At 44.2% G+C, this 24,513-nt stretch overlaps 1 protein-coding gene across 1 annotated transcript in view; it reads right to left on the bottom strand.

The window, feature by feature from the left end:
* The window catches only part of col12a1b (collagen, type XII, alpha 1b), a 132,048-nt gene that overhangs the window by 33,266 nt on the left and 74,269 nt on the right, over window positions 1-24,513 (bottom strand). The window contains 16 exon segments of the mRNA XM_080513816.1: window positions 994-1,068; window positions 2,125-2,277; window positions 4,601-4,717; window positions 5,396-5,542; window positions 5,821-5,940; window positions 6,504-6,633; window positions 7,604-7,746; window positions 8,310-8,439; window positions 11,060-11,202; window positions 14,282-14,411; window positions 14,932-15,071; window positions 15,343-15,472; window positions 16,134-16,273; window positions 19,904-20,033; window positions 20,135-20,274; window positions 21,666-21,795. Coding sequence (XP_080369942.1) covers window positions 994-1,068; window positions 2,125-2,277; window positions 4,601-4,717; window positions 5,396-5,542; window positions 5,821-5,940; window positions 6,504-6,633; window positions 7,604-7,746; window positions 8,310-8,439; window positions 11,060-11,202; window positions 14,282-14,411; window positions 14,932-15,071; window positions 15,343-15,472; window positions 16,134-16,273; window positions 19,904-20,033; window positions 20,135-20,274; window positions 21,666-21,795 — 2,098 coding nt within the window.

The raw sequence follows: 24,513 nt of genomic DNA, 5'->3' as shown, positions 1-24,513 counted from the left end.
CGCTTGTTAACGGGCTCTTGTTAAGATACACTCAGCTTCACACACTCTTCCCATCCTGTGGTGTGATCCTGTCCTCCTGCTGCTCCCATTTATGAACACATGAACACAAACAAGCCTGTCTGTCTTCATTTTTTCAACACATGTTGTTGGGTTTGTAAACGGACGTGTCCCTCGCGGACACACCTGATGGAGATCAAGCCACTGCAGGACGTCTCCTCTGAGGTTTCCATTCAAACCTCAACCAAAAAGGTTCAGGAACTGATTTTAATGGTCCGAAGTAAACCTGAAGAGTTGAACCGGGTTGTGTTTATTCTGCAACTATTGTGCTCCCAACACAAAACGAATGTATGTGTGGGTGAAGTGATATAAGGCACATGTTCAATCCATCACGCACTGAAAAGCTGACTGCTTGATATGTTATTGGTGTTCATGTTATTTAGTGTGAAAGTCAAGAACTTCATATTGTTGCGTTTTTTTTAATTCACTGTAAAGAAGAGTTAGCTGGTTAGGTAGGTGGTAGGTAGATAGGTAGATAGATGGTTAGCTGGTAGGTAGATAGTTCAGTAGGTAAGATGGTAGACAGCTAACTAGATGAGCAGATGGGTTGGTCAGGAGCTCGGTAGATATTAAGGTTGACAGATCCCACGATGACGAGGATTCAGTAAAAAATGCATTTAAAAAGGCACCCAGCGGTTCAGTGTGGTGGAATTCAGTTTGCGGGTCGAGCTCTGTATCACCCTCGGCTGAGAGGACGGTGAGTGTGACGGCTGGTTCAATCCCTTCGGGGTGTGGAGGAGTGAATTATAGTATTTTAGATGGGAACTGTAATCTTGGTGAGATTGTTTGTGCTGGAGTCACTCAGCTGGAGAACAGTACAACAGGATGGGCTGAACGTGAACACTGAGTGTACCTGGGGTATATAACAGTGTCATCTTTCCTCTATAGAGGAGGTCTGGATTTTTAATATGTGGCTGACTGCTGTTAGAGACTCACCCGGCCATGCAGGAGGGATGGTGGGTGGAGGTGCAGGAGTCGGTGGCAGCGTTGGAACTGGAGTCGGCTTCACCACTGAGAGAAAGACAGACGAACTCTGGTCTACACATTTGTGATGAACCCAACGCATCGTGGAACGGTGTCGTCACGCTGCGAGGTGATTTAAGTTCATGTCTCAGATGCCACGATTCACACTCAATCTCATTACCGCCATCTCCCACGCTTTGTTTTGGGTTTTTTTGGTTTTTTTTATCATCATCGCGAGGCGACAGATTCCAACACGTGTTTCCATGTCTGCTTTCAGTTTGTGGCGAGCAGATTTATCTCTGTGCATTATTTCAGGGAGACGAAATCCCAAACAGGTTTAAGTTGGATTCCGTCCAACTTTGACCACAAAAACAACAAAAACAGCTCTGGTGTCGGTGGCGTCGCCGGCGTTGTTGAGCCAATTCACGAGTTAGTCCATTTAACTCGTGGTCACATGTGGCAGCTGCGCCGGCAAGGGCCAAACTAGTAAGAGACACAAACTCAACAAGACTCAGTAATGCAAAACAGACACCCAGTAAATGAATGAAAGGAATCTCTGACTCGAAGGGCCTGAGCTACGCTGGAAACGATGTAGTTCGCATACCAGGCCATGAGTTAGCGCTGTTGTTTGTTATTTCTAATAAAGACCAGTCACACAAAAAAAAACCCCACTATAATCATTATCAGTGGGAGAACACGGACATTCTAGTGGACAGACGACCAAGTTGGATTTGTTATTACGGTGACTGTCAAAATAAAAGTACCAAGTCCAGCAGAATCTGGACTGGGATTCGTGACACTCTGGAAGAAGACGCTGTTCTTAATGTCCAGCAAGTGAGCATGTGCAGAACTGTTTAGCTGGACCGTCATGTGCATACGCAGCTTTCAGACAAGTTGCACTTTCCACTGTTTCCATGGAGACGGAGTCAGAGCGTTCTCAAAAAGTTGCCTTTTCTGTGACTCTAAGCACAACAGCGTGACCGTTCTCTGAGAAGAACAGTTTACTACGGCCGTGGTCCACGCAGTAACCATCCAAATGTTTGCAGTGGTTCCGACCACGATGGTGGCAAAACGTTTGCGCCCGTTTGTAGACTTTGCACTTACAGGTCCTCTCATTGATGCTGACCCCCGGTCCCTCCAGATTCGGGGTCTGGACGAAGACGTTGGCGGTGTACGGGGCGTCGGGCGAGAGTCCGTCGAAGCAGTACTGAGGCAGGCCGGCGGGAATGGTGACTTCATGCTGCCCGAGGCTGGAGGCTGACGAGAAAAGAAAAGAATCACTAACCGGATCGCACTAGTTCTCAGCAGTCTGGGTTGATCTTTAGAGTCCGATTTGAAGACATCGGATTGTATAATCCAAACACTTTGTTTCTTCTGGAAGACAAACGGTGACTCACGTTGATGGTTTTCTCCGAAAAAGCTGCAAAGTTGCTGCCTCGTAAAAGGCTCAGTGAGTTTTATGTCATTTTCGGCGCTCTGAATCATGAAAGGCCGAGACACGTGCTGAAATCTCATTATACGCATCTCCTGGGGTATGATAGCATTAACTATTGTTATTAATGGATCAGAAATTGCTTCCTCGTGTATGTGCACATTACTGGCTTTTAAAAGCTGGCTCATGACACTGGCATTCTGCAGCTGTGTTTATGACAAAGATGTTTCATTGTGCAGACTTAACTTCAGCGCGTCTGTATTGTGTTTAAAAAAAAAAAAAAAAAAAAAGAGAGAAAAAAAAATGAACACCTGCAGGATTTTTGACAAAACCACAACCATCACACCAAAAACAAAACTGGAAAACAACATAAAAGAAAAAAACATTTTTCCTATTTTAATGGGAGTCACTGTGTTATTTGGTTATGTTCTATCACGTCAATCAGGATGCTCACAGAGAAAACTTCAGACTGTCATGAACACTTGGATTTAGTGGACATCAGCTTCAGGTTTAGCTGCAGCCAGAAGGAGGCTGAAGTTGGTGTCAAATTACAAGCACGGTGGCGCGGGTCGGAGGACATGTTTACTCCTCACTGTTGCCGCACGTGAAAGTCTGCTTCAAAGCTGCTGACTCAGCAACTCTTGGCATTATCCGAAATAGTTGCGCTCCACCAACACTATTTCACCAAACTCCTGTTTATTGGAGAACCTCACTATTCTTAATAAGGATGCACCGGCGCCACTTTTATAAAGGACGAGTGTGAGTACTAACTTTGAGCAACTATTAATCCTAATTTATACTCGAACCTTGTCAGCCTCTGCGTCAACATTACGCCTCCAACAGCCCTGAGACTCTTTAGCATGTAGCATGTAGCACGTAGCATGTCTCTGTTTAGGTTTTTTTCCCCCCACTTACTCACCTCGCTGCCGCCGCTGACCGCCGTTTATGTTTCCACTGGAAACTTTGTTGACTCGGGGCGTCCAGCGGAGAGCTGCTCTGGTTGTGGTTAACCCAACATCTACCCCGATTAGTTCTGGCAGCTCAAATCAATAATGACTACCATGTATTTAGACGTATATATCTGAATGTCGATAATCCCCGTCTGGTTTTTTTTTTCCTCCTCGCTCGCATATGAATGTGAAGCAGATGGAGATTCAAGGAGGCTGAAGTCACTGGAAAGGACGTAATCTCTGCAATTAAAGGTCGGTGGTCCTTCAGTCTCAACCGAAAATCTGCATCGCGCCTCTGATAGTAGTAATCATCCAAAAAAAAAAAGTCTAGACAGAATGTGAGTCGACAGAGTTTTCTAAACCATGATCTCATCTCACATCTGCAGCAGCTGGAGTCCGAACGCTCGGACTGATCGGACAGGAAGTGGAGCTGACGTGTGTGTGGGAGCTAGTACCAGGAGCGTCAAGACTCGCATATCTGTCCTCTAATCTGCTCCAGACCATTTCAGCTATTAAAAGGTATTTAATACTTAAACAAGCAAGAAAAGATGTAAACTGCCACTTCAAATGGAGCAAACACACTATTTCACTTACTTCTGTTTACCTAAAGTACTTGGAAAAATGGGGATGGCGGACATTTCTCAAAGGTTTTGGTGCCGTTTGTTTTTAAGTATTTGTTTCCTGTGTCCATCTTCCATGCTGAAACTCAAACCCTCTGGATCTCTAGTTTACATGTTCAGTTTTCTGGATTAGTGATGGGAAATTGTTCATTTGGTGATTCTTTTGTTCGAGTGCCATTTTCTTTCGTTCCCGTTTATGTTGAATCGGGTTCAGTTTTTCTCTTTCTGTGAACACAAGAGGTTTGTGTTTGTCTTTTATTTTTTTCTACTCTTATTGGTTTGGCTTTCAACTGGAGATATTTGGATTTCTGCTCACAAAGTGTTTTCAGAAAGAAGTGAGAGCTGATTGGCTGGTGGTTTGGGGACTTTGGAAAGGACATTCCTCACATTGTTACGTGAGTCACAAACCCTCCTGACGTCCAACTGACATCAATGACTTTTCTGGAAGAAATACATTTGGATATAATCCTTCTGCCAGTTTCTGTTACAATCAGTTTTTTTGTTTTTTTCCCCCTGTTACTTCCCTTTGTTTGTAATCTCTCTTTAATGTGTGCCGTGAAGTGACGGAGCAGACTTACGGTCCACGGGGTTCAGCTTGATGCGGTACGACGTGGCGGCGCGGTGAGGACTCCACTTGATGCAGAACTGGTCGTGGCCGACGTTGTAGGTCTCGATGCTGCTCACGTTCAGGTAAACTGGCAGCAGGCAGACACACAGTTTCTCATTGGGGACGCGGTCAAGATCCTGCAGAGCTTTTTAGACGGTCCGTCTGATGTGTAAAGATTTCCATGCAATATAACCCTTGAGAAGTACTCGTCGCTATTTCGAATTCTTCCTCACCTAAAACACTAGAAAAACTACGCCGGCTCGAGATAACGTCCCTGCATTGTGTTCAGAGGCGCCGCTAGCTGTTCACGTGAAGGACAACGCAGACTCCTCGGACACACACACACTTCAAAGACACATTTTCATTCATGTAGAAATATAGCTGTGGATATTTTCTGCTTCAGTTTTGATTCAAAGAAAAGGAATGAGGGGATTTATAAACAGAGATAAACAAGCCCAGGTACTTGATACTTGTGAATTTAAAGAGAAACAGATGGAGAAATATCAAGAAACTAATATTTTTGTCAAGGTATGCCTATGTTTTGGGTTGTTTACTGTTTCTGGTCTACCAGCTGCATGCAGAATGTTGGTTATGAAGCTAAAAAAAGAAAAAGCAGTTCAAACGACTGACTGCTTCACAAACATCTCAATGAGTAGCTAAAACTCTCATATATCATTGTGGTAAAATGTGTTTGGTCACGTAGCGACTCATCTGGCAGTAAAGCTTTTGTGGAACCTCAGGTTGACGCAGTGTTTCCAGTACATACGTGTTGTTCCCTGCCCCAGCAGGGGGGCACTGATGCCATTGGGGTACTGCGCCAGCACTTTGACGTCGTAGGTGGTTCCGGGCAGCAGGTTGTGCAGAGTGTAGGACGACACGTCGCCCACAAAGAAATCCACCGGCTGGTTTGTGCCTGGAGAAACACGCGGCCAAACGTTTACTGGACCAAGATCAAGTTCTCTGCCGCTGCACGTCTCAAACATTGTTTTCTCCAACAAACGTGTATTAATCACTCAATCACTGACAGGCGTGTTCCACGGCTTCTTGCTGTTGTGGCTTGTTGCTGGAAGTCCCAACTCAATTTAAACTTCGGTATTTTACTGTACAACTGGTGTCAAATTACAGGACCTGTTGAGGCCACGGCAGAAAGCAGCATCCCGAAGCCTCGATGAAATGTTGAAGAAAGCTCACCTTTAGGGGAGTAGCTGAGCCGGTAGCCCTGGACGGGGGCAGAGACGGGGTCCCAGGCCACCCTGAAGCGGGTGTACCACTCGTCAGAGACCCGAAGGCTTCTGGGACTCAACATGCCGACTGTGAGGGAGACGAGACGAGGCAGTTTAATTCATCAATCTACAACAGATTAGCATCACTGCACAACTGAAATAAGACTCAGTGCTGGAAGATTTGAAGGTTTTAGGGTGAATCTTCATCATCATTGTTGTCAGGCGGGAAACAGCATTTCTCAAAATATATACAGAATAACATTTGTAATATTTACAGAGATTTGTGTCATTATTGTTTCCTTGCTGCAAACAGATGTCCCATAACCATGACATTTCCTCAAATATAGATTTTGTAAGTCTCAAATGTCTTTTTTCTGGCTTTTGAAGTGATTTCAGGATTTCATAGTGGTTTTGGTTTGTATTTTTTTTGCAGTGTTTTATTTAATTTTGTACTATTTTATGGATTTTAGTTGTATTTTTTAATTTTTTTTGTGTTTTCTGGATTTTGTAGGATTTGATAGTTTCTGGTCCTTATGTTATTTCGTAGTAAACATTGAAATATGAAATACATTTTTTTTTAGCCAAGACTTTCTTTCATGGTTTGTTTAGTTCCAGACTTTTAATGTGCCTGGCTCACTGGTAGCCCCTCACCTGTACGCCCGTTCCCGTTGAGCGAGCCTCCGGGCCCCTCGGCGTACACGGCCTCCACGGTGATGTTGTACGGCGTGTCTGGGAGGAGATTCTGCAGCCTGGCGTTGTTCCTGTTTCCTGGCACCACGGTCTGAGGGTCCAAGCAGTGCAGAGTCACAAGCTGAACTCCAAGTCTACAGGAAGTGGGTTTACAACCGGCAACATCCAGGACGTGCGTGCTGAAGCTCGATAACTTAGGCTATCTGGTTGATAATCAGTATCATTGGGTTTTAACTAACATCAACATCGGACATGGTGCGCAGTAGCAGTGTTTCAGAAAAGTTGCAGTTTCCATGGAAACGGAGTGTTTTCACAAAGTTGCTTTTTCCACATTTCCACAGAGACAGAGCTGGAGCATTTTTGAAAAAAAGTTGCATTTTCCACAAAGGAGTGTTTTTGAAAAATTGCAGTCTTTGTCTCTTCAAAAGTATAAGAATGAGTTCTTGGTGTGACACAAGGAATTCATTTGTGTCGCATCTCTAATAAATGAGCAAATATCACCGCAAATATTACCAAACCATTTCACAGGATTGTACAATTGTACAATTTGAAACCGCCTTCTCAATGGGTCACAGATGTTGAGAAGTAATAACGAAGAGAAGGACTCTGAGTTCCCCCGTGGGTCAAACTGTGGAGTCGTCCTTTCCTCTGCGGACTCATTCGGAAACAGGTGCTCCAAAAAGAAGCACAGCTGGAACCCCTCCGCCCACCCTTAATAATATTATTACACCCTTAATTACACCATTTGCACAACAGAGACTGTAATTGGTCTCACTAATGGATGATTAAAAATCCAAATGAGGCAAGGGGATTCTGAGATCTGACTTCACGGTGTAATCAGGAGAAAGTCACGCCAAAAAGACAGTTCATACCAGACATAACACATCTGTAATCGCCAGAAAATCCTGTCATTATGAAAATAACTCCAGCTCTCATCTTCAGATACACAAAAAAAATAATGTCACACTGAGAATTGAAAGAACAGCCACACCTCGGAAGTTGTGTTCAATCGTTCCGACCACGGTTGTTGCGTAAACGTTGTCTGAAGTAGATGTACTTACAAATTCAGTGATGGGGTCTCCGGTCATGGGGGCGTAGGAGATCCTGTACTGCCTCACCGGCCCCTCGGCGTGGTCCCACCCGATGGTCAGCGTGCTGGTGGTGGCGTCGTACACGCGCATGTTCCTGGGACCGGCTCGGGGCACTGCCACAAAACCATAGAACAAGAGAAACGGTGAGTTTTTGGCTCTCTGGTGTTGTGAACAGTTCAGGATAAACACAGAGCTGGAATGCTTTTCATTGAGCTGACTGTTAGCATTGGCGTTAGCTATAGCTTTGTTTCTCGTTCACAAAAAAAATCCTCATTTCTGAAAGAGACAATCTCATCAATTCGCAACCACCTCAGTCTCCCTGACAACATGACAGATATACAACTATAAGTCCCCTTAGCATTAGCCTACACCCACAGTCACTGTGGTTAGCATGAGCTATAGCATTGTTACTATTTAACAAAACCACTGAATCCTGAAAGAGATCATTCTCATTAATCCTGAGCCAACTCCATCATGTTGACAGCAATATGACGGACATGAGGAACATGAGCATTAGCTCGTATCCACAGTACCTGTGATTAGCATTAGCAGCATTCAATAAATGTTAGCTGATCTTTTCTAAGAGCTTCTAAGAGTTTCCTGCCGTCTGAACAACCTGCTGTCGATTTTTCTCTCTCTCTTGCTAACATGTGGTGGTAGTTGATGTTGTGCTTACATGTTTTGCCGTTGCTGTTGATTGTCGGTCCCTCAGCGTCGGCATACAAGGCCGACACGCTGACGGAGTATGGCGTATCCGGGACCAGGTTGTCCAGGAAGGCATTGGTGACACTTCCCGGTACCAGGACCTTTTTTTTTTTTTTTTTTAAATAAATGTTGGAAGAGGAAGAAAAAGAGAAACCACATAATCATCGTTGTATCCGCAGAGGACCACGCTATGCCTCTACTCAAACGTTACGCAAAACATCTGGCAGCGGTTCTGTTGGAAAGTCAGTTCACTGCTCATCCCACATCCAGTTACGTCCTTCGCCATCCAGCTGCCAAAGCTTCCCTCAAACACTAACAAAGGTCTGGCGGTTATATGCCAAACACATTATTTGTTTAGTGAGTGGACCAACAGATCCAGGGATAAACACTTTCTCCTGAGCGGCGCGGTGCCCGTCACCACGCTCAACCACTACAGGCCGTCTTCTGACACCGAGGTTTTCACGGGTGTTTTAAAATCCTGCTCATGGTCCCCGTGAACGATCCGTACACTTACATCATGAGAAATGTATCTGCTGGAGTGCACCCTCATCCCAACGCTTTGTTTTTTTTTGGGGGGGTTAAAAAGCAAAAAGCTGAAAGAGTTTAAAACCCCCTAAGCGTTGGCACGTCGGAGCATGAAATGGGCTCCGCGCTGACGTCGAGGCCGAGATCCCACAATGGGGAGTGCGTATACGCCTACTGCTGGCCTGGGGTTCAATCCCAGCAGTAAACCCGAACAATGAGACCGCTGGATTGGCTGCCGTCCTTCTCAAACACAATGAATTATGTTCAACTGAAGGCTGAGTCATGCGGTCATTTCCTGGAGGGCCGAGATGGACCTCATTGTTTGAGGCAAATCTATTGGCCATAAAGGTTTCTCCTTTCACTCCTGGACTTCAGTCTTCAAGGAGCTCGCAGAAATTATGAGCAAACGGACACTTGACTTAATGAATCGGGAATGTAGAATACAGCCATATTCATTGTAATTATCCTAACAACTGGTGAACATTTGCACTTCTCACCTCGTCTTTGTTTGTCTTTGCAAACCAACCCCCCCCCCCCCCCCCCCCAAACCCAAATTAATGAAAATAAACAGTTCAAATGTGTAACTAGTCAACGAAACAGGCCAATGCAAGACTAATAAACCACTCAGTTGGGTGATTATGCGGGATATTAGTGTGTACAACACTGTAAGCTTGATGAGCACGATCAAAGAAGAGTTTCATAACAGAACAGCCTTGTTACATTATGGCCGAACAGCCCGGAAACGTCAACCGTAGGAGTTTAGACTGATGTCAAGCGCAGATGTGTCCGGCGTGTTTGTCCTTCCAAACTCCCGTCACAGATTTCAGTGGTTTTATGAGGGAAGTAAAGCCCCGTTTTCTCACCCCGAGGTTCAAACATGGGCACCCGTCCATGAAATCAGTGCCGACGGAGACGAATTAAACCCTGATGTCACCACGTTCATGTGAGACCATCAATGTGATGGATAATGCTGTGCGAACATCTGCGCATCACCAACACAAAGGAAACACCTGTCACAGCTTGTCGACGGTACACTTACATCTAAGCACGGAAAAATAAATGCGATTTACGTAAATACGTTTGTTCTTCTTCATGATTTATTTCTTTTGGCCGATGCGACTGAAGCCCCGTCTACATGACAGTGTTCCAAGTGAAACTGCACCGTTGTGTTTTTGTTTCGGAAAAGTATCGTGTATGCACGGTACCGTTTTGAAAACGATGTCCGCTTACATGGAAACGGCAGAAATGCTGAAAACAATGCAGTGAACATGCCATTGTTTTTGGAGTGAAATCAGACACATTTGTGTGCAGAGAGCAACATGCGTTAAAATGCGTTTCCCCCCCATTTCCCTGGAGACACAGCATTTTCGAAAAGTTGGTTTTCTCCCATTTCTATGAAGCCGGAGCATTTTCGGAAAATTGTGCTTTCGCAAAACTAACAGTTCAAATCAGAGACAGAGTCAGAGGCTTTTCAATAAGTTGCACCCCCCCCCCCCCCCTCCTCGTTTCCATGGAGATGGGGCTTTTCGGAAAAGTTGAGTTTTCATGAATTTCCACAACGACGGAATTGAAGCATTTTCGAAAGGTTCCACCTTGGAAGAATTTTCAAAATAATTGTTTGGCGCGGAAAACGCTTTTACGCAGTTTTATGCAGGTGGGAATTCATACTCCTGAAAATATGGTAATCTCAAGGAGATCAGAACCGATGTATATATTTTCTATATTCTAAAGGTGATAAAAGCTCAAATTAAAATATGATGACTTGATAAGAAGAGTAGTCAGCTGTGGTAGAGGTGTCTTTACTTTTGGATCAAGCCTTTGATGAGATAATCACTGGTATTTTTTTTTCTCCAGCTTATGTCTTTACACTCATGCGAAACACTCCCTGGATGCTCGTGACGACCTGCAAGTTCTGACCCGCCACCTTCGCTCAAACCGATGCGCTTCGGAAAAAAATGATTACCTGAACCTCACCAGCAGGCAGCTTTTAATAATCGTTTTAAGAGCAGAATGGCATACCAGAGTTTATTTTTCTCTCATCCTTACGAGAGCAGACGTTGGCGGAGTGATGTTGGAGTGAGGCGACCCCTCCCCCCCCCCCCCCCCCCTCCCCTCCCCCTCTTGCCCTGGGGGGGGGGCCGGTCCCCGCCGCTAATGACAGTTTGTGCTTTAACAGTCTGAAGGGGGTGAACTCACCGAGCCTGAAGGTCTGTTCCCGGACAGGGAGGAATAAGCCACCCGATACTGCTGAACCTGGCCCGAGGCGGGCTCCCAGCGGACGTTCAGGCTGTTGGGGGTGGGGTTGTACACCTGGATGTTCCTGGGTGGCGTCCGCGGCACTGCAACACACAAGGACGAGGCCAGAGAGGTGAGGGGAGCGTGGAGCCGGGCGGGAGGGAGTGTTCACTTTTCCTCGCTTAGCAACAAAACACATTAAAGACCCCGGGGCGCCGTCCGAGTGCCAACAACTGACAGATTTACAAACACAAGTGATTACATTCCTGAAAATGAAAGTACACGAAGAGCCGCGCGGAGCGAAAGATCACAGGGATTTTTTTACACTTTAAATCATTTCAGTTCAGGAGTCAACATTTCGTCTTGATGTGGCCGGACCTGTAAAATTCCTCAGTAATGACCTTTGAATTTAAACTATCAAGGCTTTTTTTTTTTTTTCCACAGCAGAATTTCTTCATTTTTGTTTTGTCTTGACTAAAAATAAGATTTTCGTGTTGAAATTGTGCATCTAGTACAGGGGTGAGTTTAGATTTGCAGGTTATTATGGGCACTATTTCACTGGCCCAGCCCACTTAAGATGGAATTGACTTTTGGCGAAGCCCCGCCCCCTTACTGTTGCTAACTCAGGCAAGCGTATCACTGCTACATGTGCCCCAGGCACATTGTTTGATCATTTTTCCATCTTAAATTACTTAAATAGCCAAGAAAACATCAGATGCAAAAGAAAACACCATCAGCTCAAATGCTTGGTTTGTTTGCACTCAGGGGGCGGGGCTTAGCCAATGTGGCCTCTTCACTGCAATGTGTTTGACGCCCCTGGTCTTATACATATGATCTATATTGTTCGCAGCTTTGAGTGTTCAGTGTTTTTTATAGCCCCCCTGGAAAAAAATTTAATAAAATCACAATTACATCTGTTGAGCTTCTAAAGCGGGTCTCTCTTATTACTTTGTTCCAACTTCAGTTAAAATATGAGTACTAAAGCTTTCCAAATGACTACATGTCCAACTTCACCTCTTCACAAGTTCATGCTTCGCAGTCAAAGTGCAGAAAGGCTCTCCTCCTGCATGTAAAGTCTTTTTACAGCCTCTTCTCTGAGCGGCCGTTGAGGGAAGTCGCTCAAATTTGGGTTTATGCAAAAGCCTTTAACTTCTCTTTTAAACCAAAGCAGGTGTGCATCGAGGCCTGCTACCTGCAGCTTTTACCCAATAAAAGGAAAGGTAGACGCAGGAGATACGGAGAGCCTCTGTAAGAGTGTCCCATTTACACCACGGCGTTTTTGCATTTTTGTTTCAAAAAAGTTTTGCTTTTACACTCTGGAGGCGAACATTGTTCTTATTGTCCGTCTACTGAGCACGTGCAGAACAATTTACGACAGCTCTGGTTCAAACGTTTCAGAAAAGTACCATTTTCCCCGCTTGCAACAGAGACGGAGCATTTTCAAAAAGTTCCACCCCGGGAGACGTTTTCATAAAAATTTGCATTTCGGTGTCTCTGCGATGTCAATAATCAAAGCAGCAAAAGTTTTTCTTCCTGTCGTGTCGTTCATCTTGTGTTTGGATGGTTCCACAGAGCACTAAAAGCCTCTGTGGTTTGATTGTTGAAGACTCAGACCAAAACTAATGTTGTTTAAACAAATACTAGAGCCACTCTAGTGGAACGTTCAAAAAACTAAAGCCACAATAGCCTCTTAGAAAAATCCTTTGTCTGATGAATTTCTCTTTATATTACAAATACAGAGTTTACACCAGTATTTGCTAATTCAATTGTCGTCACTGTTAATAGAGGCCAACTAAAATTATAAATGAAGCTTTAGCGGAAGACTCGAGCCCTGATTTACTAAGATCCTGCAAAAGTGCTGACTCGCACCTCCAGTTTTTGTGTGTTTTGCAGGTGATTTACTAAAGATAACACCCCAACACGTACACGTTTTGTGTGTTTTAGACCAAGCTTACGTAAGAATGATCAGCTGGAAACTGTCTCATATTTTACTGTCTGTGGAGCCCAACACTTGTAAAGTTAAAAATATTTTTTTTAAAAACACACGTTACCGATTGAAAAAACAAGATGTAGAATGGAGAAGAGGAATATGATTTGTCTGAGTTTTGCAGTGTATCTCTAAACTAAAATAACAGCTGTGTGACGAACGACCACAATAATCCGACCGCAGAGGGCGACGGCGGGAGGAAAAACCACATAATTTAAACACAAAAAAAAACATTAAGAGTGAGAGAATCAGTGTTTAACTAACACGTCTTCAGGTTCTCGCGGCAGAAAGACGATCCGAACAAGACATGAAAAGTGCCGCTTCAGTTTAGGCGTCTTCTTTTATTTTCCAGTTACGGAAACACTTTCCGCTGCCGTCTGGGCTCACGACCACAGAGACGAGGACGCTCAGCAGTCCTCCAGGCCTGCGCCCGCACTCCTCGCTTCTCTGACTTATCTTCGTTTCATCCGCCGCGATCAATCACTCTGACGGCAGCTCCCGTCCTCGACCCGAGGGGGCTCTTTAAAGGTGATTTACTGGTTCTGAATGACGCCGCGGATTACAGTATGGCCGCAACCGGCAGTCGCGTCTCTCGATAAAGATGTCAAAGTTTGAAAAATAAAGCAGAAAGCAGCAGAAGCAAACAAATGCAGCATGTTGCTGTGGCGTTGCTATGGGGACAAAGCCAGGTCATTGGATTTCTTTTACCTCCACTAATGTCACTTCCTCTGGCAGTCGCACCTTGACCTTTAACCTTTGACCCAGCTGCTAGGGGGGGGCAAAAGTCTGGCTGGAGGGAAGCTGGACAGACCTGATCTCAACTGTTAGCAGCAGCTATTAAGATACAAATCTGAGCAGTTTACTTTGCTTGGTAAACCTGGTGAACTTTTTTTGCAATTCATAAAAAACAGGTTGCCATGGTGAAACAGTTTAAGAGCTTAAAACAAGGAGGCCACAGAACTTCAGAAAAGTTGTGTTTCCTCCCCCCCCCGTTTCCATGGAGATGGAGACAGAGTCGGAGTGTTCTCGAAAAGTTCCACCTTGGGAGCCGTGTCTCTAAAAAGTTGTATTTTCAGCATCTGGTGGACGCCCACAACTCTACGAAGGTTTTCTGTGTTTACGTCGCGAAAAACGCCGCTTTAACCTCGCTGCCTGGTTCAGTGTCTCTGGGCTCTTGTCTCACGTCGGAGACTTACGTGTCTTCCCGTTGTCAGACTGGCGCAGACCTTCTCCTTCGGGGTAAACGGGAACCACGGTCACAGTGTACGGAGTGTCGGACAGCAGGTTCCTCAGGACCGTGTTGGTCGTGCCGCCCGATACCTGCTCCTGAACACCACATACACAAACACAGCAGACGGGTCAGGGTGTGACTTGTTGTCGTCATTTAGTCATGGTCCATAGGAACTGTTTAGCTTTGCAAAGGAATTCAAAGGTTATTATGGAACAGTTTGGCCCACTCACGGTGGAATTGGGCAGCATGTGGCCCCTGAACCAAAATGCTTTTCACAATGCTGGTCTAATTCTAGCTTGTCCAGCAAAAGTCTCCATCGTTCTTCCTAATAAACGGATTTTCCTTCATCCACACTCCTGGAATTGTTGGGTTTTTCTCTGAAAAAGTGCCATGACATGGTCAAGTCTCACTTATATAATGTCATGTACAACTTAAATCATTGGAACTGACTTATAAAGCATCTATTTTCTCCGCTAAACGGAGCCGGCGTGAATGCCCTGAATACTTCTGAGCAGAACTTCGAGCACCTTCCCTCCTGCGTCTGTGTTGCGACTTGCACAACTTCCCACCTTAAAGCTAAAACAGGGCGTCAATGAGTGGGGCGTGACATCCTACCATGTCCTCGGCGCCTCCAGACGCCGGCACGTAGAAGAGGCGGTACTGTCGGACGTTGCCCTCCGCCGGCTCCCAGCGCACCTTGAGGGAGCTGGTGGTGGGATCGCTGACCTGGAGGTTCTTCACGCCGCCCAGAGCCTCTGCGAAACACACAAGACGTCGCACCATTGTCAGCTTCCTGTGTGAGTTACAGGGGCTGAGTCAGGTCACGCCAGCGGCTATAAATCCCGCCTGAACGTTTGTTTTGACCCCCGTCACAACTTCACAGCTTCAGTTTGTCGGGTGTCAGTCACAGGAAAAGTGACATCTGCTAACCTGAAAATACTCCTATGTGATTACCCAGCCTCTTTGAAGTGGCGCCATCATCAAATTACTTTCATCTGTTTGGGAACTGTTGGGGGTCACACTCACTCGTCTTTCCGTTCTCCGAAATGCGTTTCCCCTCCGTGTCGCTATAAATGGGCACGACCGTCACTTTGTACTCGGTGTCGGGACGCAGCTCTCGCAGCACGGTGTTGGTCGTCATCCCGGACACCGAAGTCTGTGAAAGGCCGAGAGGTCAGTAGCTGAAACTTGGAAGTGGTGTCCAGAGCAGAGGCGTCAAACATAAGGCCCGGGGGCCTAAAGCGGCCCCCCAAGTGGCTCCAATCCGGCCAAACCAACAAGTACATTGTAAAAATTTCAAAAAAAACATTGATTTTTAGAAGAAGACGCTTCAAAAGTCAAGCTAAAGCTGCCTTTTTTTTTTAAACACATAAACCAATTTACAATGGAACCAAATCTAATCAATTTGAGTCTCACACCCGCATTGTTGCTAATTTGAGAGTCACATGAACTTCAATGAAAAAAAATAACATAAACATTAGTTAGAACATTAAATAATTCCTACTTTATAATGGTATTTCCCCAAATATAGCACGAAGACTTACATTTGCAATAAATGTGACGTTTTTGTTTTCGTGCAGTGCAAACACTGAATAATTTCCTTTTTAGTGTCATTTCAAAGAAACTACACAACCTTTTCAGAGCTATTTAAAGTAGTTAAAAGCTGGGAAATTTGCACCCAGGTTGTCAAATTATAGAAATACCAGGAGGTTTGAATGAAGAATCTTTTTGTATCTTACTTCCTCTGATCCAGAGACAGGGCCGTGGTGTGTGACCTGTGGAATGAAGCAGCGATATAAACCACGGTGCAGACTGACCGTGCTCTCCGAGCCGCCGCCGGCGGGGACGTAGATGATTTGGTACTGCCTGACGTCGCCCTCGGCCGGCTCCCAGCGCACCCTCAGCGAGTTGACGGTGGGGTCGGTCACCTGGAGATTCTTCACTCCTCCCAGAGGCCCTGAAAGAAACGGAGACGCCCGTCACAGCCTGAAAGCTGCCCCTGCTGTTTGCTTTACCCCGCAGGGTTACACGGAGCGAGCGGGCAGGGGGGGGGGTTCCACTCGCCAGCACGGACCAGATGTCTCAACGTCAAAGAGGCTGTCAATCAAACCTTTCTGAAACTGTCTGCCGAGCTCCAAAAAAAAACAACCCCGGTTGAACCGTTTCTCGCTTTCAGAGAGATTCTTCTGAGAAGATAACATTTGAATAGCTGCTGCAAACACTCATCGGCATTTGTTTTATCCGGCAGGGCGCTCCAGGGGTGTCCAGATGTGTTGGTCGAGCCGCAAACATTCAAACGCGAGCCGTCTTCTCCTCACCGTCTGTGCCGGAGGACTACCCTTCACGTGGTTTTGTCTCAGGCAGCCAGTGGGTGAACCTCGCCCGTCTAAACTCCGCTTTTGTTTTGGGGTTTTTTTGAGGGGAAAACAGCATTTAAAAGCCACCACTTTGGAAAGAGTGCACGTAAAAACAGCGCCCGGCGACGAGGCAGCTGGTGGAAAGATGATCAGGTTCACCATCTTGAAGTTCTCTTGGTGGTTGGGGATGTTGGTGTTCAGACTCACACTGGGTGATATCATGTGACGGTGGAATGGCGAAGGTATTGAAAGTGGATGAGCCGCCGTTTCGGTGCAAAAGAAGAAATACAGACTTACAAAAAACATGTTATGAATTGTAATTAATTCCCTTCTGGCACCATCATGAAAAAAAAAAAATTAGAAAGCTACAATTACTGAAGTTCTCAGCTGTTTTGATTTTGACGGAGCTTTAAAATGCTTTCTCCCCGTGGCACCGTGTTGCCCGATACCTGGTCCGTTAGCAACACGTCATCATCTTTTCCACAGCGGAGCGATCGCCGGCTCTCAATGACTGACCGACAGAGAGAGTTGAGCCGGTTGGGATCAGCCGGCTCTGTGGAGAAGACGCTCCCGTCCAAACAAAGGATTCTGTTTTCACGGGCTGCGATTCACGACCTATTAAGCTTCTAAGAGAACCGCGCATTCAAGAGGTCTTGTGGGGATTTAAACTGTCATCCCGTTACTTTGCCGGTCCATGCTCCATTTCTCCTGTTGTTGTGTGGTAAGCGAGAGTGACGAACGCGGCATTAACGGGGCTTGAAATGTGGATACGGCTACAAGGTGCAATGCTAAAACTCCAACGAGGTGAAGCCGTATGAAAAACAAGAGATGCTGCAGATTACAGGCACTTTAACGCAACTGTTGTTTCCAGTCAGTCCAGAAATCCTCTATTGTGGGCCGAGTAGAAATAAAAGAGAAGCTCAAACTAAAACAGAGTTCCAGCAAATAAATAAATCTCGTAAACAATAGCATGAAAAAAGGGAATAATGGATCTTTTATGGCTGCAATAAAACATGCTCTCTTCGGGGTTTCTCCAATGCATCATCAGAGAGACGTCCAAAGCACTCCAAACATGGAATGACTGCATCGTTTCCCCTGCGTGGTTGGAAATAATGCAGCAAACAACAACAACTATTTGAAGAATGCTCGGCCAGCATTTTGGTAAGTGTGCGTTGAAATGAAAGGCAACGAGTCCCACGGACACCATACGAAAGCGTGGGGTTGTTCGGGAACGACTCTCATTAACGATTCGTCGCACGGCTTGTATGAAAACGAGAAAAGTCCAACATAAAGTGTCCCAAATGTGACGAAACTCTTTGGACTGGTTCCTGTTGCGTCCATGTTTTCATATCATATCCTCAATAGTTTGCACAAAATGTATATTTTCATTAGATTTCACACTGTTTTAAAATGTTCTACTTTCATTTCTGAAAGCTGAAACTGTTAAAAATTATTTTACGGGTATTATGACTGAATATGACATCACAGTTCTTTGCATTTGATGTTCGATGTTAAAAAAGTTTTACGCAGGTTCAAAGTAATCGCCTCCTGTGATTGTCATTAACTCACCATTGCTATCTTGGAAGAAAACAAAGTTAGCAGATATGATCAATTGACTGAAGAAGGGTTCAAATGTCTTCCAGTCAAATGCTATGAGGTCCGGTTTTTACATTTTTGTTTTACGAACATTTCCATTTCAGGCCACTATTATATGCAGATGATGGTGTTGTAATTGTTGGTAAAAGTAGAATTTATTAGAAAAGCACAGTACTGTAGAGTTTCGGTAACGTTCTATTTACAGTGACTCTAAACGACGTCGTCATGTCAACAAATAGCCAAAACACATCAGATGTTTGCTGTTTTCACTTGAAAATTTAGTGCAAAAAGGCCTTCATGTACTCACAAAGGCATTTTTGTGTCGTTTAGGTCAGAGTGATTGTCACGTCAGCCCTCTCGTTGACTGACATTCATTTTGACGAGTGGGTTTTTCAGTGGAAACCAGAACTGAGGGGCGTCTTTCTCAGCTCGACCCGCCAACAAACCACATCACAGAGACTTGACAAACATCAGAGGATCTTCAGGACTGACGGGCCTGATTTCTCGGTCAAACCGTTTTCCTCCACATCCTTTCATTTCTAATTATTCATTGCTGTTTGAGCCCTTCCTTCGTGATCTGCTGTCCTCTTCACGTCACTGGGCCACTCTTATCTCTCCGTCTTCTGCTGTTATTTTCCTCTCCATGGCAACTTGCAGCCTGTGATTAACAGTGACTCAGCGGTTTTGCCTGTTCAGACATAGACAGCTGTGTTAAATCAGACAATTGGAGCTACTGTCTCTCTCTGGACATGATTGATGTTGCAACAGAGACGTGTTTACTCTTATCTCATCCAAACTCTTTATTGGCATCTCCTGGAGACATCTGTGACGCGACACTGGTCGTTACGGACTTTACGGTTGAAGTCACTGGACTGTCAACACTAACATAATCACTAAAGCTTGAGCTCTGCTGTTCATATTTTGGCTTCGTTCACATTTCGATTCAACCCATATTCTTGTTTTCTTTCCATTTTCATGTCGTTCTTCTGTCTCGTCTCTAACTTTCACTTGAAATTCTGAACCTGGAGCATTTTCAACGTCATTATCAATCTTTGTTTTGATCCCACCGTGAATATTTTGTCTTATTTCTGACCATTTGATGCTATATTCTCAACATTTAAACTTTTGATCTTAAAGTTTGAGCTCAACTCTTTGACCTCTTCTTAAAAAAAAGAAGTCATTTTCACAAGCTTTTCATCTTTTTTTCCATTTTTAGTTGCATCGTAAATCTCTATTCACGTGAGCTTGTGTTCATGTTACTGACGTATGTAGTGTATGAGTTGTTTTTGTTTCCAAAATAGCCACAATTTATAGAGCAACCTTGACAGACCTGAGCTCTCCTTTTAGAGGTCTTGTAACATCTAAAACCCTTCATCAGCCTGGAGCTGGACTTCATTGTGTAAGAATTGCTGTGTGGATCCAGCAGGGATGCAACAGATGGACGGCGTTCGGAGCAGATTTTGACTCTGGGATACATTCTTTTGCGCTGAACTCCCATCAGATACAAACAGTCCAACGCAGTGTCTGAAGATTATTCCGAGGTTTGATTATTTGACCCTGTGTGGAACAATACACCACCACAAGCCAGCAGGAATGTGGGTCTCATCCTTCTAAACGGGAACAGATTCACTCACTTGTCCTTCCCTTCTCGGCCTGCCTGATGCCTTCCACGTCAGGGTAGATGGGAACAACGGCCACGTTGTAGGGCGTGTCGGATTCTAGGTTCCTCAGGGTGGTTGTGGTGGTGCCGCCCGTTACCTCCTCCTGTCCAGCAGAGTGGCAAAATCCCCATCAACACTCTGGCAATGTCGCCATAACTGACATTAAAGGACCGTTTGAAAGGGTCACAGTGAAGCGATTCTTACCACTTGTTCTTCTCCTCCTGGCTCAGAAGTGTAAAAGACCTTGTAACTCCGCACGTTGCCCACTGCCGGATCCCAGCGCGCCGTCAGGGTGCTGAAGGTCGGGTCAGTGACCCGCAAGTTCTTCACGCCACCCAAAGGATCTGAGGACGATGTAGAGGAGATCTTCATTATTCCCTGAATGATTAATAATTAAACTGGACGTTTTGTGCCTGATCTTTAGAGTGAAGAAGGGTAGACATCAAAACAACCACAACCAACAGTTTATTTTGTATTTCTGCTCATCAAGACATTTTCAGAAAACGTGGTGAGGTGCATTTTGTAGTCAAGTATGTCCATGCACAGAAGGTTTAGCTTGTTCTAGTAGATCATTAGGCAGGTGAAGAGGTAGGTAGTAAGGTGGCTGAGCTGGTAGAGATGAATGGTTGTAGGTAGACGGGTAGACAGCTGAGAGGTGGGTGGGTAGGAAGGTAGGGATCAGAAATCGAGATAAGTATTGGTGTTAGTATGCAGCCAAATGGTAAGATAGACACTAGGTTGGTCAGTAGGTGAATAGGTAGCTACTAGCTTGCTAATGAGATGCTAGGTGCTGCGAAGTATATTATAAATGGTGGCAAGCGGGTTGGTCAGCCAGTCAATCGGGATTAGAAATTGAGTTGGATAACTATATAGGCAGGTAGGAGGGTAAAGTTTAAGAAGATAAGGATTAGTTTGGTAGATGGATAAATAGACAAGTTGAGAGGTAGGTAGGTAGGTAGAAAGGTATATAGGAAGGTAGGTTAGTTGGTCGGTCGGTCAATAGGTAGGTAGGTAGGGAGGTGGGTAGGCATTAGATACTGAGATAGGTGTCTTTGTTTGTATGTTGGTAGGTGGGCAAATCATAAGATAGCTGGGTTAGTCAGTAGGTACATAGGTAGCTAGTTAAAGAGATCGTTAGCAGGTATTCAGATAGATTTTTAACCCAGTAGACTGATACTTTGTCTTCACGGTGACTCAGATTTGATTGTCACCAGTTCACTTTAAACTTGGTTTAACTCAGTATAGAACAGTACTTTCAGTGGATATAAAGATGATTGTGAAATATTCAGTTCTGGCTTTGATGAAAAATCTACACTAATGTCTCTTCCATGCTTAAATTATAAAATTTGGTTTTGTTTTTTAATCAAGTCAATCAATTTCGGAGGGAACTTAGAATTGTTAGTTATTATGGGCTTACCAGATGTTAATGCAGCAACATCAATGTCCAGTATGTGTTTTGCAGGGCATTAATGACACATGTTCTAGATATTTTTTCTTTTCTTTTCCTTTTTATTCTTTTGTTTTGGTTATTTTTTTTCAAACTGGTGTTTCGATTCTTTATGGTACTCTGACAGTCTGAGTCATATGTTTTTGTGTCTTTATTCAGAATGGGGCCCACGAGGGCAATAAAGAGTTTTATGCTACTCTTTTATTTTTCCATATAAATAAGAACACGTTTGAGTGAAATCACTCCTTCGCTTCAAGCTTCGGACTACAAATCAAGCAGTGGACTCACTCGTCCTCCCTTTCTCGGACTGTGGCTTCCCCTCCATCTCGTGGTAGACGGGCACCACGGTGACGGTGTAGTCGGTGTCCGGGTCCAGGTTCTTCAGGACGGTGGACGTGGTGGTCCCGGACACCTGATCCTGATCGGGAAGAAGAGAAACAACTCTGAACCCGGTGAACTCCTGCAGATTTGAAGAAGTACGAGAAGAAATCCCAGAAGAGAAGACGTGGGGGGAATTTGGCAGAGCGACTGTCAGACTGAGCGATGTTACAGTTTAGCGTGTCGTGAGCCCAGTTTTCTTGGATCGAGTTGGAAACCGCCTCTGTGTGGATCAGGAGCTGATGAGAGCTCAAGGATGAGGATGGATTTCAGCAGAGGGCGACCACTTTAAAGCCCTCCTGGGACACGCTCAGCGTGGCTCCTTTCAGGCCACATATACATTTATTGTTGTCCATTTAATCTAAATTATGAGTCTCCCAAAATCTGCCAACATGGTGAGACGATTTCACCTGCTTTCAGATCAAATCGGCTCATTTTTTAACATTTTTTGAATCGTGTGAAATGATCTCAACAGCAAATGAGTTAGGAAGCACAATGATTATAAACTGTGATTATAGAACATTGGAGAAGTGGTAGGATTAAATAAGTCTTATTTGTTGTTGCCCCTTTTCATGTTGTATGTACGTCCAGATAGCTGTGTGTACTTTGGCAATAGATGTATTTATTTTGTGTTTTTGTATTTCCATAAAATAACATGTATTTATTTATATAGATTATTTACAATATGTATATAGGCATGTATGTTGATAGATAGATAGATAGATAGATAGATAGATAGATAGATAGATAGATAGATAGATAGATAGATAGATAGATATTCATGATTACATTTTTTTTATTTAAAAAAAAGGAGTCATTCCAGATTTTGTCACAGCTTCGTAGTAAATACTCAAACTTGCCTCACAGATGCGTTGAACTTCATTTACCCCTTCATATTTTGATACTGCAACTAATCCAGGATAAGAAAATAAATGTCCTTGCCTGTAGCTTCCCTGGAAATCATTTTATGTCACTGGCGTGTCTCCACTTGAACTGCGATCTGAGCCAGAGCTGAAAGTGCTCGCTCTGCACGGTCGCTGCTCCGACTTGACAGATCTCTCTCTTTAAAATTAGGGAGTACGACACTGATAGCGCTGCTCCTCCATCCCAAGCGTGGGAGAGTAGAATTTACAAAGAGGATCTTTGGTTGACTCTGGAAGGAGCTTAAAGCTTCATCGGTCTGAAACACAGTGAGGGCTGCTTGAGTTTACGATGCTATGTGGGCCCATATATCAGCTTTTCAATGCTCCAAGTTCAAGTGCTTTGATAAATTAAAAGTGTGAAACCGCAACAGTGAGTTCTCCTCACCGCCTCTGGTCCTAAGGGAAAATACAGCAGCTCATGCATATTGTGGAAGTTACTAAAACAAGTGTTTATTGCTATTCCTTTACAAAGTAGTGGACCAACTTTACTCGAAAAAATTAAATAGTTACTTAAGGAAGATGCTCTATAATCTGGATGTTCGCGCTTTGTGAATTAATCTGATTTAGAAAATAAAGACAAAAACAAGCAGCAACAAAATGTCAACACTTAACTATCAAAATGCATTTGGCATCTTTTATAGATTTCTTTTTTATAAAGCCAGTAAAGCTAAGCTAACCATGCTAATGCTAATCTAACCCAAATTGGGATAATGAGTATTTCAGGAATTAGTTTGAAGTGAATTAGGAAAGCATGGGTTTTGTGGACACAATTTTAGTTCCAATAGTAGCAGTTATCTTCACAGTCGATGACAACTTTGTACAGTGCTAATGTTAACATAGCAAAACATTACTGAGCTTGTTTTGTTTTGTGCTTTATAAGCCACTGCTTTAGTATATGCACTCTTGTTTTTTTTTATTAGTTCAGTCATTTACTCTGTTACAACATATGAATCATTTTACATCAGCATGCTTTCAGTAAAGTTCCCTTATTGCAACTGCTAACTTGTTGCTTCAACAATGAGCAAACCTGTTAAAGTCTATCTAAGACTTAAGAGTATATCTAAGAGAGATTTGCTGCTTTTTCCACTTAAAGTTTGTTTAATGTTTAGTTCAGGCTGCTAATTTGAATTGCGATGGATTAAGGCTAATGCTGACATTACGTACAGATTTACGTTGTGTTACTTTCTTTCTTTCTTTCTTTTTTTTTTTTCATTCCAATTTGCTTTTATAGAGAAAATAGAAAAGCCCAACATATCCACATGAGCAAGCAGGTGTGTTTGCGACTGTGGAAAGGAAAAACTCCCTCAACAAGGAGAAATCTTTGCAGAAACCAGACTCAGAGGTGGCGGCATTCTGCGGACCGGTTGGGGTGAAACGTTGTGTTACTTTCAAGAGAACCAAGTAAGTTCAGGATTAATAAGACACTTCTCCAGTAAATAAGACTTTAGTGAATTAAGCTTGAGCTGACATCGAAGCAAACTGGTTTTTTTCATTAACAGTTAAGGCCCCTGCAGACTCCCATAAGAACCAATAAGAACAAGAAGAAAGTTTGGCTGTGACGTCAGCCAGCTGCCCAAAAAAAAAAAAAAGAAGCTTTTTTCGTCAGGGGAGTTCATACTTCGAGAAGTAACTGTTGAACTGGCAGGCCTCGCCCCTCACAGTAGGCCACGCCCCTAACAGCAGGCCACACCCCCTCACAACAGGCCACACATCTGTGAAGCGGCGCTTTAACTTTACAACCGTGCTAGCTTATTTCTCACTTCAAATGTATTCAGAAATACATTTCTCTGTCCAGAGGGAGCAGGCCTAAGAGAATGACGCCATTTTGTTCGTCA

This window comes from Blennius ocellaris (genome assembly GCF_963422515.1).
Source record: "Blennius ocellaris genome assembly, chromosome: 18".
Lineage (NCBI taxonomy): Eukaryota > Metazoa > Chordata > Actinopteri > Blenniiformes > Blenniidae > Blennius > Blennius ocellaris.
The sequence above is the reverse complement of the archived record's forward strand: the minus strand, read 5'-3'. Positions and strand labels throughout refer to the sequence as shown.